The 18,386-nt window shown below is 39.3% G+C and overlaps 1 protein-coding gene across 2 annotated transcripts; it reads left to right on the top strand.

The window, feature by feature from the left end:
* Nucleotides 1-16,469, top strand: LOC111673584 (ribosomal protein S6 kinase beta-2-like). Of its 2 annotated transcripts, none has more exons than XM_023431392.2 (16): nucleotides 1-223; nucleotides 1,105-1,159; nucleotides 1,425-1,462; nucleotides 1,596-1,710; nucleotides 3,407-3,475; nucleotides 3,653-3,800; nucleotides 4,041-4,098; nucleotides 4,212-4,312; nucleotides 5,655-5,745; nucleotides 6,054-6,144; nucleotides 7,844-7,951; nucleotides 9,556-9,618; nucleotides 10,998-11,075; nucleotides 11,308-11,415; nucleotides 11,641-11,753; nucleotides 12,209-16,469. In XM_023431392.2, exons 2-16 carry the CDS (start codon nucleotides 1,106-1,108, stop codon nucleotides 12,384-12,386), a joined length of 1,413 nt encoding a protein of 470 aa, XP_023287160.1. In that variant the 5' UTR covers nucleotides 1-223; nucleotide 1,105; the 3' UTR covers nucleotides 12,387-16,469. The 2 variants fall into 2 exon arrangements, with proteins under 2 accessions (XP_023287160.1, XP_087026040.1); XM_087169914.1 differs by lacking the exon at nucleotides 1-223 and adding an exon at nucleotides 238-492.
* Nucleotides 16,470-18,386: the final 1,917 nt, after the last annotated feature.

The raw sequence follows: 18,386 nt of genomic DNA on the forward strand, positions 1-18,386 counted from the left end.
TTAAACACCAAAGAAGAAGAACAAGAATAACAACAACAACAGCACGAATATTTCAGGCTGGATAGAGGAGCATGTCCAGAACCCGGTCACCGTTGTGTGTTGTTGTTGCCGGTTAGCTGATGGAAGTGTAACAAGAGCAATGACAGCCACAGCCGTTGGTGTATGAAAAACCATCGGACTACACACTGAAATCAGGAAACACCGGAGGAAGCAGCGTTACCAGGTGCAACGCTAGTTAGCATTAGCATGTTTAGCAGCTTTCTGTTTGTCAAAGCAGCTGTCAGCCTAGACTGTCAACGTGATCATATGACATTTAACATTTCCAGCGAGTTGTAACTAGTGTGAGATGTGTAGGAAGAAGTAGCACCCTCATAAGCTTGCCGACCAATTGTGGGAGTCAGTCAGCCCTTTGAAACTACAACATTAGTTGACACGGTCACTCACATGTTGGTAGTCTTCTGACTAACTAGCATGCTAACGTGAGAGTTTAAGGTAGCTACCATCTTAAATTATTTGAAAGCGACACGTATTTATTAGCTGTTAGCGTTACTTGAAGCCACACGTTCAGACAAGAACTCCAACACTGTTGTCATGGTTTGTTTTAACCACAAAAATGTAACTGTGCTTAATTGCTGAAACAACTACTCGGCGGAGGCTACGCTAACGTTACGTCTTAAGTGGGCCAAGTTATTTGAGTTTGGACTCTGCCCCTTCTGTTGTCTACTAAACGCTTGTTTTTCAACACTGGGCCATCTACAAGGCTGGGATAGGCCAGGATAGGCGGTTCTCTGGTACAGGGACTCCAGTAGTCTCTCTGAAAGACTTATAAAGTAGGCTATCCCAGAATTTCATAATGCACAGAAAACCAACCAATAATGACCACAAGAATATTTTCCTTGTGAATGAAATGGTTAATGCAGTGGTTATCTTCCAGATTGTAGACTGAGCGTAGACATATGGGCAGCTGTAGTGCTCTTGTAATGTTCACTGTTCTGCTGACAAGACTAGGTTCTAATGTGTTTTTGAGTTGAAGGGCAATACGACATTCCTCATTGAGGTTAAAATATGAGCCTGAACTGTTTGACTGCACTGTCTCTCTTTCAGGATGGCAGGAGTGTTTGACATAGACTTGGAGACTGAGGACATCAGTGATACAGAGGTCTGTATCCCATAATCATTGCTAAGACAACTGTTGATTACATAGATAACTGAAATACACCAGGATGAGATGGAAAAAAATGTGAATTTCCATCAATACTTTATTAGTGGTTTCATGGGTTTGTAAGATATGATGTAATTTGAATAGGTTTTCAGCTCTTTTGTAATTTTAGATATTGATAATTATGCAAATAATTACAGCCCTTTATGAGTTCAAAATTGTGGTGTTTAACCAGATTTTTGTTTAAAACAATCCTCATCTGTAGGATGATGTCTGTGACTTCACTGTGACAGAACCAGAGAAGTAAGTGGAATTTATTATTATTAAATCTTACACATATACCCTGATGTTCTTCAATATACAAATACACAGTGGCACAGACTTCTGAGACCCCACTGTTGACCTTGTTGTATGTCATTCGCATCCTTTCTCCCAGTGTTCAGAAGGAGGAGGTGGAGTTGACCAGTGAGAGTGTCAACAGAGACAGTGAGATAGTTGGACCAGACTGCTTTGAGCTTCTTACTGTGCTGGGAAAAGGAGCCTATGGCAAGGTGTGTGTGTGTGTGTGTGTGCGCGTGCGTGCGTGCGTGTGTGCGTGAAAAGTTTATTTTTCTATCCAGACCTTTCCTTGTGTTTTTATTTATAATGCTTTCTGCAGGCACTGCAGGATCTGTGACTTTTTATCTGTTAAAAGGGAGGTTTGTTTTTTCTTTTTTGCCACTTTCCCCACGGAAATGTTGGGTCTCTGTAAATTATAAGAAAAAGTCAAAACTTCTGTAAAGTTGTATAACTATTCAGAAATTGAATCCCACAACATATTGTAATTGTGATTTAATAGGTTTTGATCTTAAATGTCAGTGGAACGAAGGGAAAGCAATTTTTCAGCAAGGTTTTATTGCGTAGCCAATATTCAACTTCTGGGCAGGAGTTGCACCTACTACTAGTTTTCTCCTACCAAGGATACTGTAAACATTATGCCATGATATTAACTGTTTGTCAGATAATGTCTACACTAAAACTCAGAGAAATAATCCATTTATATATATATATAAATGGAGGAAGGAGGCTGCAACCAGCAACTAGAAAAGGCATTTCCTGTACAGTACAACAGTACAAAATTCTACTGAATTGTATAAAACAGCAACATGTGTAAGTTGAAAGTGGAATGGCCTAAAATGGTTACTACCGAAGAAAGATGAATTGCATCCTGAAACAGTAGTTTTGATTTTTTTAAACTGTTACACTAGACAGAAATTGGACTCAGTTATGATGTTTTTAAATTTTGTAAATACAGTCCAATCTGACCTGAGAATAATCTGGAAAAATTGTGTGTGAACAGTGTAAATACAGTCCAATCCGACCTTCAAACAGTCTGCAGAACTGTGTGTGAACAGTTTAAATACAGTCCAATCTGACCTTCAGTCTGCAGAACTGTGTGTGAACAGTGTAAATACAGTTATATCTGACCTTAGAACATCCTGAAGAACTGTGTGTGAACACTAAACAGTGTTACCTGGGAAGAAATAATGTGTGAAGACTGAAATATGTGGCTGTGAGGACAATTTAAACAGATTTTCTTTAAGTTTTAGAGCTTCTCCCCCTGTAGAGATGATGTCAACCACTTGGCCCTAAACATTCCATGCAATATACACCCAATATAAACTCAAAATTTGTCAGAAAAAAAGCATACAATTTAAACTGATGAATCAAAAACTGTACAAGATATCAAAAAGTTATGGCTGAAAGTCTTGTGAACAGTTTAAAGTTCGAATGAAGTCTCTAGCTGAAAGTATGCTGAAGTAGGTGAAGTTCAAAGAGGCTGAAGTTTTTAAGAATTTGAACAGTCTCTCCATTCATTTGACTGGGACAAAATTGCAGGAAAAACGTAATATTTTGAAAATTATAAATAGAAGAAAAAAGTTGAATACGAGCTTGAATGTTCTGAACGAGCTGAAGGTTTTGGTAGTTGAATGGTTTTTGTAGCAGAAAAACTGTAAGAGGAGAAAGCTGTGTAAATATGTACGGAAGGAAAATTATATGGATAACAATACTGTGAATGCTGAGGCATTCAAACTAAATAGATGGCATTTTTGCATGATAAATGACTCAATAAGGATCAATCGATTATTATTAATCAATCTAGCACTACATAAAATATCTCATTCTGCACAGTCCTAATATTAGTTACTCTTTACAAGGTCTTTCTTTTGTTCGCTTTTTATTTGAAAGAAAAATGTCTTCTTCAAGGTTTTCCAGGTGAGGAAGGTTCAAGGTGCCCAGATGGGGAAGATATTTGCCATGAAGGTCCTGAAAAAGGTACGTTGACAGTTTTTCCAGCTTTCCCTTGAGACACAACTCATTAGATATTCATTATGTGAAGTTGTTCCTCCATGTGTCTCTCTCTCATGCTGCTTCCCTTTACAATCCACTTTGTCCATAACCTGCCTCTCATTTCCTCCCTTCCTTTCCCTCTCTCAACATGTTTGTCTCAAGGCTAAGATCGTGTGTAATGCCAAAGACACGGCCCATACACGAGCAGAGCGGGAGATCCTAGAGACAGTGAGGCACCCGTTCATCGTGGATCTGCTCTACGCCTTCCAGACTGGGGGAAAGCTCTACCTCATACTTGAGTGTCTAAGCGGTAAGACAGAGGCACTGAGGGATGGACTGATGGAAGGGGAGGATAAAAACATAGGAGGAGGGACAAACTTTAGTGCATGTGTATCAGATCCCTTCATTTTTAGCAATTATGACAACAGTTATTTTGAATGGATAGCAGGGAAGATGTGGAGGGAGAAAAACAGGGATGAATACAGATGTGAAGGAATTATATAGTACTGGAGGAAAAATCTCTAATGACTCTACTGTTGTTTATCACCAGGAGGGGAGCTGTTCATGCAGCTGGAGAAGGAGGGCATCTTCATGGAGGACACTGCTTGGTAGGGATGGCTTCTTTTCAGTGTTTGCACATAAGCTGTAATTTAGAGTTTGTACAGCTTAGTTGAGGTAATGATATTGAATTGTTTCTTAAATAACTTCTGTGTATTTGTAGTTTTTATCTAGGAGAGATCACGTTGGCCCTAGGTCATCTCCATTCTAACGGGATTATTTACAGAGATCTCAAACCTGAAAACATCATGCTTAGTCACCAAGGTAATGCAATGTTGTCTAAGAAAATATGTGAATATGATCAAACCAAGATGATAATAATATTTTCACTGCCTCAAAATGCAGAATGATCAACAATCCATCTGAGTGGGGCTGCTGAAATCTTTCAGAATTTACTTGAACTGTTTTCAAACACAAACAGATCCACTTGATCACTGTGATGAAACATCCTATGAATAATACTTAATCTTATAGTGAAATTTACCTTTAGTTAATGAAGCATGTGTAGGCCTATTAAAAAATTAGAATATAATATAGCTCTCTCATGGAAATCCACACCTTTACCCTCGTGGGTATCACTTTACAATAAGACTACCCTTATAAGGATTTATAAGTGGTTTATAATAAGGTTCTTTATGAACCATAAAATAACAATTTGAACAAGTTACAACACAATTTTCATACATTGATGCAGACTCACTATTTTGCAAGATCAAGTTCATGCTTACTACTCATTAATCTTACTAATGAGTTACTACCATTTATAACTGGTAAAAGAGAGACTTATAGTAACTCATTAATACATGGTGATGGGTTTTAAACTTTACAATAAGACTCACTTTTACCAGTTACAAATGTTTGTAATCAACTGAGTGAACAACAGGCCACAGATGTGTGAACAGTGGGACAGTATTGGGTGAGCAGTTCACAAAGTAAAGGAAGGTTACCGACTGTGTTCTACCTGGAATGCTAAAGTCCTAAAGAAGAGAGCAAGCAGCAAAAAGCATCTCTTATTTAAATATCCACTCTTCGGAACAATCTGATCAACACCTATGATCACAGTGAGGACAGCTGCTGATAGCATGTGTAGGTAAGCAATATTGGCAACGCTTAGAGAATGAACCATTGAGATGCTGACGGTAGTTCATTGCTAGTAACTGAACAGCAAATGTGATGAAGCAGCAGCTACAAATGATGGAGAAAAAACAAAGAAAGCTCAGTGACTAATGAGTCGTGAGGATTAACAGGACAGATACATGTGGGCTCACTATTTGGCAAGCAAAAGGTCGCTGTTGCTCTTTTTTATCTAATGTGTTATGATAGCTTATAAATGATTTATAAAGATTTAGCAAGCTAATTAGTAAACTTCTTATAAACCATTAATAAATCCTTTAAGAGTAATGTTATTGTAAAGTAGTACCATTCAGTTTGACCAAAAATGACCTGAAATGTGAGCACTGTGTGCTTTATTTGTGTAGTTTGTTGTTCCCTGCTTTGCACTGTAGTTGAAACATAATTTTGTGACAGTGTCGTTTACTCCTACTTCTAATCTAAAGTTAGCCTTACATGTAAAGCATATTTCAGTATGTTTTGCTCTTTTTTAAAGGACACATCAAGCTAACTGACTTTGGCCTCTGTAAGGAGTCAATTCATGATGGAACAGTCACACACACCTTCTGTGGCACCATAGAATACATGTAAGTAACACTACACTTACTGTCATAGACATATAACGTGAGTCTCGCTGGATGGGATTTTAACACCTTTGTGACCACATCTAAAAGCGGATGTTGCTTTTTATATCCCCATCTACTGTTCTATGAGAACATGTGTCATCCTCCTGTGTGACCTATAGTTCTTCTTATATTATACAAGAGGTTGTAATATCATCTACTAACTAGAGAAAATTAAAGCAGAATGGTGTAATGGAAGTTATAAATGTATCATAATTTTAATCTTCTGTTTGTGTGCGGCTCCCTTCTCAGTGTGTCTTCTTCTCTTCCAGGGCTCCAGAGATCCTGACCAGGTCAGGTCACAACCGAGCAGTAGACTGGTGGAGCCTGGGGGCCCTGATGTATGATATGATGACCGGATCGGTAAGTTGGACTGTGAAAGAGAGCAGTTAATTATGAGAAATTTACGCCAGGGGATGGGCTGTTGTACTTGTCGGTGTTTATCCTTTAATCTGATGTTTCCGGAGAGGATCTTGCTCCAGATTTCCCTACTATGCTTGTGTCCAAACCACCTCTAAAGGGAGGTGTCCTGCATGGAGGAACTCTCACTGAGGGCCCAGATCACTGCAGTATGCTGCTGAAGTGGCTGCTGGAGCCTGAGGTCTTTACGTACCCTAACACACTGAATGAAGACTGCCCCCCTAGCTAGAATCTCATCTCAGCAGCTTCTATCAGTGATCTCATTCTTTTGCCTGTACCTAAAGCTTGGGGATGAGAGTTGGAAATAAGACTGACCTGTGAGTTAAAGTTATTACTTTAGTCTGTTGCTGAGAACAGCCTGGACATTGTGTCTTCCACTCCCAAATCTTCCTGAATCTTCAAATAGTTTTTCAGAACATCATTCTTTATAGCCTTATTTTTACGAATATGCAGGCTGAACTGTGTTTTGGAGCGGTTTGCAGCCGAAGGGACATTTTGTAGCCAAGGTATTTTATTGAGGTAAAAATGATGAGAAAAAGAACGCTTTGTCTTCAAAAGGCCCTGAAGTCAAGCATTTTATCGAGGGAAAGAGTCAAACTGAAAAAGAAAAACAGCTCAGAATTATAGCTGCAAGCAGCAATCTGCAGGTTCTAACCCTTTTGCGCTCAAAAGAAAAAAGCAGCTGACTTCTTGCTAATAGGTAGGCCTTTGGTAGGCTTACTCCCTATAACAGGGATGCCATGGTTACGGCCCGTGGGCCAGTGTCACTGGTTTTCAGCTTCTTTTTTTTTTTTTTCTTTTTATTTATGAATATTTTCATTTTATGAAATAAGCAGGGAACAAACATATAGTAACAGAAAACAAACATACATGAGATCATGGGATGGTCACTGATTTAAGGCGAATTTATCTCACTTAAAGAGGAATATCAAGTTACATACCATACTTATAAAGAATCTATCTCATTGGCTAAATAAACTCACCATTTTCTCCATCAAGAGCAAGGAGCGCTTGATTTATTTACACCCAGAAGCCTGACAGGACCACATTCCTAGGCAATGGCTTACACAAGTTCAACTGCAACTTCAGAACTGCATGCAAGTCTGCTTCTCTCTGCCCCCGTTTCTACACATGGGACCAGTCTGGGTTAAAGTTAGCCTTTAACGGACATTATGCTCTTTTTGACCGCTGGAGCCATTCTATGCACACACAGAAACATGCGCGCACACACACACACACACACACACACACACACACACACAGATTCACAAGGTGAAAGCTGGTAAACACTTGTTTGACTATCTGCACAATCTTTGACTAAAGCAACGATAACTTTTTGAAAAGTCAGTGAAGTTCCACAAGTGATTGATTCAGACCAATGTCATATTCAATCCAGAAGACTTGGACAGCTGCTCTCATCCCTGAGTCAAGTGTTTAGTTCTAGTGTGATACCTCATTTTAACTGATATCAACAACATCATGTGTCTTGGGTATATTTTGCCAGCCAAAAGGCTTATGTTACTGCTTATTAGTGACTGTTTATCCCTTCTGTGATGGATTTACATTTCTATCTACAGAATAGAAACCAGTCGTTTTGATCTCCTTTATTAACTGCTAACTCCCTCCTCTGATTTTCCACCAGCCTCCATTCACAGCTGAAAACCGGAAGAAGACCATTGATAAGATCCTGAAGTGTAAACTCAATCTGCCCCCATACCTCACCATTGATGCCAGGGACCTCATCAAGAAGGTCTGTAACACACAGAAAAATACTGTACATTGTGTTATCACCCACTGGCAGTATTCAGACTAGATGATTAGTGACTGTACTCCTGTACATTGCTCAAAAAAATGAAGGGAACACTTAATCATCACAGTAGAACACCAACTCTGTCCGTCTAGGAAGCACAAGTGATTGTGAATCAGTTTCACCTGCTTTGGTGCAGATGAAAGTGACAACAGGTGCAATGGAGAGGCAAAAGCAAGACAACCTCCAAAAAGGGAATGGTTCTACATGTGGTGGCCACAGACAGTTGCTCTCTGCTGTTCTTTCCTGACTGATCTTCTCTAGTTCTGTGTTTTGCTAGTGTCCTTGTCACTACTGGTGGCATGAGGCGGTACCTGCAGCCTGTCAGGTTGCACAGGTAGGCTTCTCCAGGATGGCACATCAATACATGCAGTGGGCTCTGGGTTCCTTCTGCTGCAGGACAACGCCTGGCCTCATGTGGCCAGAGTCTGTAGGCAGTTCCTAAATCCAGTTGAGCACCTATGGGACGTTATGTATCGGTCCACCCAACGGCGCCAAGTACCGCCACAGACTGTCCAGGAGCTCACTGATGCCCTGATCCAGGTCTGGGAGGAGATCCTCCAGGACACCATCCACCCACTCATCAGCAACATGTCCAGATGTTGTCAGGAGTGTATACAGGCACGCAGGGGCCATACACACTGAGTCACATTATGAGTTGCTGTGATAAAATTGACTCGGATCAGCCTGTGATTTCAATCTTTTGCTTTGATTTTGGGTGTGATTGTGAATCCAGCCCTCAGTGGGTTGATGATTTTGGTTTCCATTGACCGTTGTTACGTCATTTTGTTCTCAACAAATTATACAATGTCCATCAGAGAGATTTCCAACTTTGTTCATCAAGGTCCAATGTGTGATTTAAGTGTTCCCTTGAATTTTTTGAGCAGTGTATTTCCTAACAATCCAAAAGTAGGAAATCACAGTGGTCACATCCTTGAGTGAATAAAAGCATTTGCATGAATCTATCATTGATACTGTCTGTGAGGCTTCGGCCCTCAAATACACCAAACTAGCAGTGTTTTACAAGTTGGTTTCTTCTTCATAACCACCAGTTTCTGTTTTGTGGCGCTTAAGTGTGTCTGTTCTCATTTTGCTATGATTTAGTCATATGTGACCACAACATTAAACAACCGGCCTTAACATTAAAAGAGACTTCAAGTTTAAAATCAATGAAAAGCAATGATCAGAAACGTCACTCGAAAGTTTGCTATTTATTTCTGTTGTATTTGACATAATGCAAAGTGTGAGTGAAGTTTTTTTTTTTTTTTTTTTTTTATGTTCTTTTGCAGCAGAACAGATTGTATGTGTATGTTTCTATTTAGTCTATATGGTTTTGTATATCACCAATATTATAACAAATACTACTCATATTAAAATGAAAATAGTAGCTCTTACAAATAATATAAATTAAAATCATTTAAAGTTACAGTTAAACTAATTAGAGACAATATTATGAAAACGGTTTAATTCTCTAAATCAAATAAATAATTATTTCAAAAGACAATCATAAATTTTTTACTGACATGTGTCATTTTATCTATTTTCAGCTGTTGAAGAAGAATCCAGCCCAAAGACTTGGCTCCAGTAAAACAGATTGTGCAGATATCCAGGTAACTGCGGTAACTTCTTCACTCACTCACATTCTCCGATAGCTGTAGTGACCACTAACAACCAGCTTCACTTTCTATCTGGCTTTCATGTGGTTTTTGTGCACATACTGAAAATGTGACAATTCAAAACAATCTCCCCAGGTGGAGTGCTGTATGTCATCAAGTAGAAATGCAATGTAAAAAATTCACAGACACAATAGGAGCAACAACAAGCAAATCAAACAGGTAGCAGACAGACCAAGCAGTAACACACATGTCACAGATACACTGTCCCAGTATAAAGGAATGTGGAGATAGAAACTATTGGCCCTATCTTAAAGTGAGAAGTGGTCAGGCGTCATCTTGAGACAGTGGAAAGTGACTGTGTAATTGAGCAACAAAAATCTGGTCTGAAGTCGGTGGCACAGTGTTTAACTGTTAGTTTATGGAGCGTTGTCAAGAGAGTACCGTGCCAATATACACAGAGTGCATACACTGTGTCTGTTACACAAGCAGAGTGTGCTGACAATGTAATTCTATGTTGGGATAAGTCAGGTGGAGCATCACAATACAGCTCCAGGAAGTCGGGGCTTCTTTGTGACATGTGTGTTGTATAACGTTGTCATGTCACGAGGCTCTGCAGAGAAGCTTCTTTCTTACTACCTGGTACAATGTCTTCACTGTAGAGCTGTGAGCAGCGATTTGATTCCATCAGACTTTCCTTGCCCCTCAATGCGCACAGACACCTGACTCACTGATCAGTCACAATATGTAATCAACTGACCAGAAATAGAATCTAACTCTGTGTGAGTCACTGCTCTGTTATAATAGCAATACGCCAAGATGCAAGTGCACACAGCTTTTAAAGGGAATGGAAGATGGAACTGTGATTAGTTTATTGGATGTTCTGCCCAAAACACTGTTTATACCACCATTAAACTAGCGAAAGTGACATGGACACGCCCTAAATGCACCTGCGTCATGCACTTCAGACCATGAGACAGGACAGGATAGGACAAGGATAGGTATGGTCTGCTTTAAGGTGAGGAAAAGGTGCGAATTGAATTGAAGAGTTCACTTTTAAAGGGTAAGATAGAAATGCTGCCCAATTGTGAGCAAAACCAGAGCTTTTAAAATAAGAGGCAGGGTTTTTTTTTTTTTTTTTTTTTCATCGCTTCACACTCAATGGTCTTCGCTTGACCTGGAAATCATTTCAGTTCTTCATCTTGAAGCCATAAATGAGGATACATGGAATTATCCTTTTGAGGAAGTCTTTTACTAGACAGACACACTGTTGTTTGTCGGTTCTGACGACAGTATAAATACAGAATACTTCCTTACTAATGTGTTTAAACATATAGAAAAAGAACAACAAAAAAACTCCTTTTGCTCCTCTGTAGAAACATCCGTTCTTCAGGCACATTAACTGGGAAGAGCTTCTGAGCAAGAGTGTGGAGCCACCATACAAGCCACAGCTGGTAAGTCATCAGTTGTCATTTTGAGTCCATTATGTTATCAAATAGCCTGTTAAATTCATATTATGCCTGTTATTCTGGGCTAGTAGACTGACTACCACTTACAGTACTTTTATTTCCCCCAAACCACTCACTGCTCCTTCATATCTACACACACCTCAATAAGTCTTATCTTTTTCTTCAATTACCATCTTTTGTGTCTAACTCTTGGCTTTCCCTGTCTGTCTCTCTGCAGCAGTCAGATGAGGATGTGAGCCAGTTTGACACCAGGTTTACCAGACAGACACCAGTGGACAGTCCAGATGACAGCACACTCAGCCACAGTGCAGAGCTAGCCTTTGCTGTGAGACACTCTTCCTTATCAAACTTTTTGAAGTTTATATGTATGCTCTAGAAACCACACTCAACTGGAATTGAAACCATACTTTTTGTTTCAGATAATGAGTCAGTGCCTCTTTCACTTCCCTTTTCCTTGTTAACAGTGTGGTAAAATAGTTTAGTTTTAGTGAGGAAGCCAGAATGACTGATTCTGTCCACAATTAACTGAAGAGTGATAATTTTGCATCAGGGTTTCACCTACGTGGCTCCATCGGTCCTAGAGAGTCTAAAAGAAGGCTTCTCATTCGAGCCCCGAACACGACCTGTGCGCCGACACAACAGCAGCCCGAGAACGCCCATCAGGTAACACTAAAAACATCCAGTCCAATCTGTTAAGCCACGTTACAACAGACATTTACAGAATTACCACTGGGACTAACAACATAGATAATAAATACATATTTACAAACAAACAAGGTCATAGTTTTATTTTTACTTTGTTGTCATTTACAAATAATTAATAATCATATAATTAATAATCAATAGATTAGAAGCAAGTGTGTCGTAATAAACCACTGGTTCTTTACCATGTTAGGAGTGAGAGCCCTTTTTGAGGATGAATATATTTCTGAATTAATTTATATTCAAGGGATTGAACCCATCAGATTCTTTTTCCACAACAAAATAATTAAATTAATTATAACTGTTTGTTTCTGTAACATCCCTCAGGACAACAGAGACATCTTTACTCTCCTGGTAGCCAAAACATTATAGGAAGATGCATAAAAATGATAAATAATTTCATTTTTTTTCTTCAGTCCCCTGAAATTTTCTCCCGCCGGACCCTTCAAATCCAGCATGGACAGAGAGCCGGACCCTTTCTCTCCCACCTCTCCGCCGGCAGCTCCAGTTTCTGTGGCACTGGAAAACGGAGCTGCCAGTCAGCCGATCAGGACCCCTGCAAGGAACAAGAAGCAGAAGGGCCATCGGAGATGAGGAGGAAATATTCAGAGCTAGCCTATGCTGCAAAACTTTAGTCAGATTAATATTTTCGATGGTATACAGGAAGTGTTAAGGCACAGAGTTGAAGTGTTTTGTTTTTCTGGTATAATGCTTTTTTGGAGTGGTTTAACAGTGATCTCTGAAAAGCCAAAAGCTATCGGTTTGCTTTTTTTTTCTGTCATATTCATCTTAGAAAGTAAATGCAGATACAGCACTACTTGGGGCTGATGACTGTCTACAGGTAGATCACTTTACCCACATTTCACTGGATCAATGTGGAACTTTTGTGCTTTTACTCTTAAATAGACTGAAGAACCTCAGTTTCATCATTGTTCTCAGATGGTTATGTTACTGTGTACAGCTTCTGTATATCTGCACTTGTAGTTCTGTCACACTGTGGCATTAATATATGGAAAATAATGGCTTGTGTACAACAAATAACACAGAAAGAGGGAAACAGACTAACTGACTTTTTTCTTCACTGACTTTCCTAAATGCATCATGAGCTGCCAAGGTCAGGTTTTTGTATGTACTGTGCATGCTAATATGATTACAGTGAAGGGAAGCTGTGATATTAAGCTTTTTTTGGGTTTAATGAGTTAATCAGCTTTTAATTAGTTCATCAGAGTGTGTGCAGACGTCGGCTATCACAGGGTGACGTTTTAATTAGAAAACTGATGAAAGATCATTTGATTGGAGTCCTGATTTTTTTTTTTTTTTTTTTTTTTTCCCATTAAGGTTTAAATGTGAAACTGACCTTCAGGCGGTCAAGTTTTCAACTAGGCTGCACGACCCTCCTCCGTGTAGGAAGATTACGTCATGTGTTGGGGTGGGACTGTATCATATAGAAATCTACTGAATGATTACTGCATCACACATAAGGTAATTATATTCATGAATAGCAGGTTTGATCTGTAGTGAACATTTCTGTCTGAAAATATGGCAACTTTCTTCAGTGTTTGTAATTTCATGTTTCTTCATGTCGACTGCCAAAGTTTCGCACACATGCTACCCTCATATTGTACAAACGGACCATTCACAAACAGACCCGAGAGCACTTAACAAGAGGGAAATACTGTATTTATGTGCTTGGATCAATAATAAAACATCCATATACTCAGTACAATGTGCAGTCATAGCAGGCTGTTAAAAGTGGTGCTCAGAAAACTAATTATAATCTTGTATAAAAAGAGTATTTTGGGTTACTGAATGAACCTATTTTTACACATGAAATTTCGGTCAAATAGTATTTCGTAAAATCGTTAATATTCTGAAGTGCTTGCTTGTCATTGCCTGACATACCCACTAAGTCAAACCTTCAGTCAGACCTTGGATGGATCACAGAAAGGTTATGAGGTTCGTTTGATGCCAAAATTCTTTTTTTTTTTTTTTTTTTTTTAAAGAAATGACTCATAGATTGAGATAAACTGAACCAAATCAAATTGTATATAATAATACATAATGAAAGTAGAATGGCCAAACAAACCTACACATCCTCTGTTCTCAGGTGTAGCTTTATTTATCATATATATACAGCTGTATGGTTTTATCACCTCTTGTGAATGATGACATCAGCATTATACTATTTATACAACTCTACAGCTGTATTGTCTCATTGCTCTGTCCCAACTGCTATTGTTACCGTTTAATTTTATCAGTTATATGTTGAATGAAATACTGATGTAAGCGTTCCTAAATGCCGCTGGTGCCATGTGCACTGTTGAGATTAAAAATGAGATCTGTGTGTAACACAGATTATTAACTCGATGTGCACCAAATTGTAAAAACATAGATCTCAATACTGTAAATATGTCTGACCTTACATCAAGACCCAAACATTATTTCCTGAGAAATTGATGAAAATTTTGAAAAATCTTGTAATTTATAAATTCTGGAGCTGGCCTTTAAACTGAACCTGCACCAAAATGTAATGGGTTTTTCCTTGTAATGGGTTCTTCCATCCCTCCACCAAATGAGTTCATTACTTTTTGCATAATCCTGCTGACAAATAAACAGACATGGGTGAAACATAACCTCCTTGGTGGAGTTGATAAATAATCTTATCAGCAAATGCAGATAGAATATGTAATAGAACCATGAAATAGTGAAATAATCCAATAAACTCATGGCTACACCAGCAGCATCCTAGGTATGGCAGTGTCGGTCTGTTAGTGGTCAGCTGGTCCAAAACTTGGCTCCACACTTGACGCGAATCCAATTGTTTTATTTTATTGACTTTCCATCTGGCACCATCATAAGTCAAAATATGAATTGGTCCAACAGTGCCTGCAGAATACCTGCAAAACTAATGACATTCCCACCAGCCTCAGTTGTACTTGGTGTCGAGCACTAATTAGCAAATGCTATCATCCTAACATCTAAAATAAGTTTATGAGTCTGGTAAATATTACCTGCTAAACATCATCATGTTAGCATTGTCATGGTGAGAGTTTCAGTATGCTGACTTTAGCATTTAGCTAAAAAGCACCATCACAGAGCTGCAAGCACGGTTGTAGATTATTATATGTTTGGAAATTTAATAGAAACTAGACATCATCTTGCGATGGGATCACACAAACTGTGATGGCTGTCAACTTGTTGACCGTCCGACACGAGTGCTCAGTAGTTATTCTCAGTACTCACGAGTCAGACCACAACCATCTTCAAACTCTGCCTTCATGTTGAGTTTCATGAAGAATGTGGCAACATGTGGCCCGAATGTGGACAGACTCACAAGCTGAAAACAAAACCAGCCCGCTGTCACAGCTGGTAACAATGAGAAAAACTACTGTTTTGGGAAGTGAAACAGAATGAAATAAGATTTCATACTAACAAGCACTAACTGGTATTACTTCCTTATTATTATGCTCTAACGATCATGCTGCACATGTCACAGCAGGTGAAAATGTATGTTTTATTGGTCTTGCACAGGGGTGTGACAAAATGGCTCTATAGCGACTCCTAGAATATTTCAACAAGGCGCTGCTTGCCCAATGTTTCACCTACATGTAAGAGAGTCAGTATGCAGTTATAATAGATAGATACTTTATTTGCCAAGGCCTACGCCCATAACCTGAATCCTACAGGAAGTCAGACATTTTGAATTTACTCTGTGATTTTGGCGCAGTTTTTGCCATTTACAGGTGTTGTACTTTAATAAACTCCTATTAGAGAATTAATCAGATCAACATCATATTTGGTCAGTCAACTCATCTTTTGAGTTTTGGTTGAACAGCCTGTTCGTGGCGCCGTGGCAAATTTGTTTTGCTATGAAAAAGTATGTTGTTATAACTTGAGCACACGTTGTCCAAACTGCCCCCAAACTTTATATGTTTGACAAATGTCCCGGCCTGAAGACACCTACATGCATTAAAACTTGATTTACTTCTTAGTCAGAAAATACTTAATCTTATCCAATCCTTGATAATTGTGCCTCTGTGGCAGTGCAGCAAATTTCACAAGAGGACGTTGTTGTAACTGAAATATACATTGTCCAATCTGCCCCAAATTTCACGTTTGATGACAGTCCCAGACATGCTTTTATTTATTTAATGTTGAACTCTTTGGGTCTTCAAAGAAGCAAGTTGCCTTTTTTCTTTCCTCTTTTTATTTGAACGGGAGATTCCTGGTTCCCCCTTTGTTTGCAGGTCTGACACAGACACTCTTCCTACTTTCCTCCACCACCCTTCCTTCATTAACACTGGAAACAGAACTCGTACATATTTAATGCGGGGCTAGGAACAAACAGCTTACCACTGTGTGAATTATGTGCCGAGATATGTTTGTTGTCACACTGCAGATTGTTTCTGTAATGACACTGTAAAAGTACAGTCATACAGTATAAAACGTGGTACATCATGAATTGATTGCAAACAAGGTATGTAAGTAATAAACATTTCTATAATTTATGCTGTTGGTTGAAGTTAACATAGTAGTATTTCAGTTTTCCTTTTAATACAAAAACAATAAAATCAAAAATTCTGTTTTTGTGTTGTCATTGTGGGGTACTGAATGTAGCTTGATGAGGGGAGAAAAATAGCATATGGTTGCAACATAATAAAATGTGTAAAAAGTGAAGGGTTGTGAATACACTGTGTGCTGCCAGACAGTTGCTAAAGCTATAGCGAGGTACTGTAGTTCATACAAATCAATTAACACCAAACCCAAGAGGGGTTCAGTGCACTGGCACCGCAGCATGACATAACATGAAGTGGGTGTAACTGTAAGTATTGCAGGCTGCTGCAGACGGCTGCACATTGATGTCCCTTGTTCCCCAGTTGATGGCTCTGGACGACGTATATATTCACAATCTCTCCCTCTCCCAAACAGCTGAGGCAGATGTTCACCCACCCAGAGCCCAGTCCAGGTTTCTTCCTGTTAAAAAGAAGTTTTTCTTGTTACTGTTGCTAAGTGCTTGCTCATTGGGTAATGTTGGGTCTCTGTAAATAATCTTATTAAGAGTACAGACTATACTGAACGTATATGAAAAGTGCCCCAAGATAATTTCTGTTCTGATTTGGCGTTATATAATTAATATCGACTTCACTTGAATAATTAAAACACCAGACCAATTCAGCCGTCCTTAACTTCAGTCACACCCCACTCTGTTTAAGATTATTTGGCAGGGCTGTCATCAATCAGCGCCAAATCAAGTAGTCGTCTCCCGAACTTCATTAATGACTAGAGGTTTATCTATCAAAGGCCAGAATATTTGAAAGCAAAAAAAATAAAATAATGATTCATGGTTTGATATTTTTAACATTCTGGCCTTAAATTACTTTCATATTTACCAAGCATATAGAGCAAAGCAAATGTCCCACCTTATAGAACTTGAAAAACTAAAACAAAACTTACAGGTCTGGTGTCAATAAATGACCTTTAGGACTCTTCCACGGTGGGTCTGAAGACTTTTCCTCCTCTCTTGTAAATGTGAGCAGGAAGCAGAGCTGGGAGTATCTTAAACGCGAATCTCACATTTTTGCAACTTAACAATTTAAGCACAATACATTAGCAGGGGCTTGCTCAAACAGGGGCAGCAGCAACTAGCTGTGGCACCCAGGGGCAAACTTAACTGCCACTCAGTTACCACAGCCACTGCCATTGCTGCAGAGGAGATGCCAGTGATATGCTACAGCAACTTCTGCTTGTTTGTGGCATCTGCTAGCGAGGAGCCGAAGTTTGTAGCATACTGTACGTACATATTCTGGACGAGGGGGCAAGCTAAGTATACTAGAGCTCCAGAGAGAAGCCTGAGAGAGATGTAAAACTACATTGTGATGGTTTTTGGTTCTTAAAACCACAAATATATCTACTTATGGATCAACACTTCAAATAGAGCACAGGAAAAGAGTCAAATGAAGCCTTAACAAGCTTTTTCTTGTTGTGTCATTAAATAGTAAAAAGGGGAGAACAGCCACACATGATTTCGCAGCTGACATTCTTAATTCCAGCTTCATTTCAGTTTAAGTAGATAACAGTCAGAATTTCATTGGTACCTGATTCATACAGGCTGCATTACAGTGTTACCAAGTTTCCTTCTCAGCACAGAGACAGCACAGACAACACACACACCATCACACATCTCTGTTGTCACTTATAGACTGAATAACACAGTGTGCATTCCCAGTGTTTTGTAAGAAGGCTTCACACAGGGGGCGGGGCTAAATTAACCTGAAACCTTGTCAGTACAGCGAGAGAGAGTTAGCATTAGCACAACCACTAACACTGTGTCAGCCACTGGCAGTTACAAGCTAACAAACAGCATAAACAAATAAAAGATGCTAACTACGCTAACCGTTCTGATCCGTCTGCTAGTCTCTGGTTCTGGTCTCAACAGACTGAGGCTCAAACATGTGGCTGAGTCTCTCTGAGGCTCAAACATGTGGCTGAGTCTCTCTGATGTTTCCATCTTGATGCTCTCTGCTCTTTCACCTGTCCACCTGGAGACAGCAGGTGGTGGGCGGGGCATAAGGCCTTATCCAGATTTCTCAATCA

Source organism: Seriola lalandi, unplaced genomic scaffold (genome assembly GCF_002814215.2).
Source record: "Seriola lalandi dorsalis isolate HSWRI2012SDOR001 ecotype SW California unplaced genomic scaffold, Sedor1 jcf7180002054921, whole genome shotgun sequence".
NCBI classification, from domain to species: domain Eukaryota; kingdom Metazoa; phylum Chordata; class Actinopteri; order Carangiformes; family Carangidae; genus Seriola; species Seriola lalandi.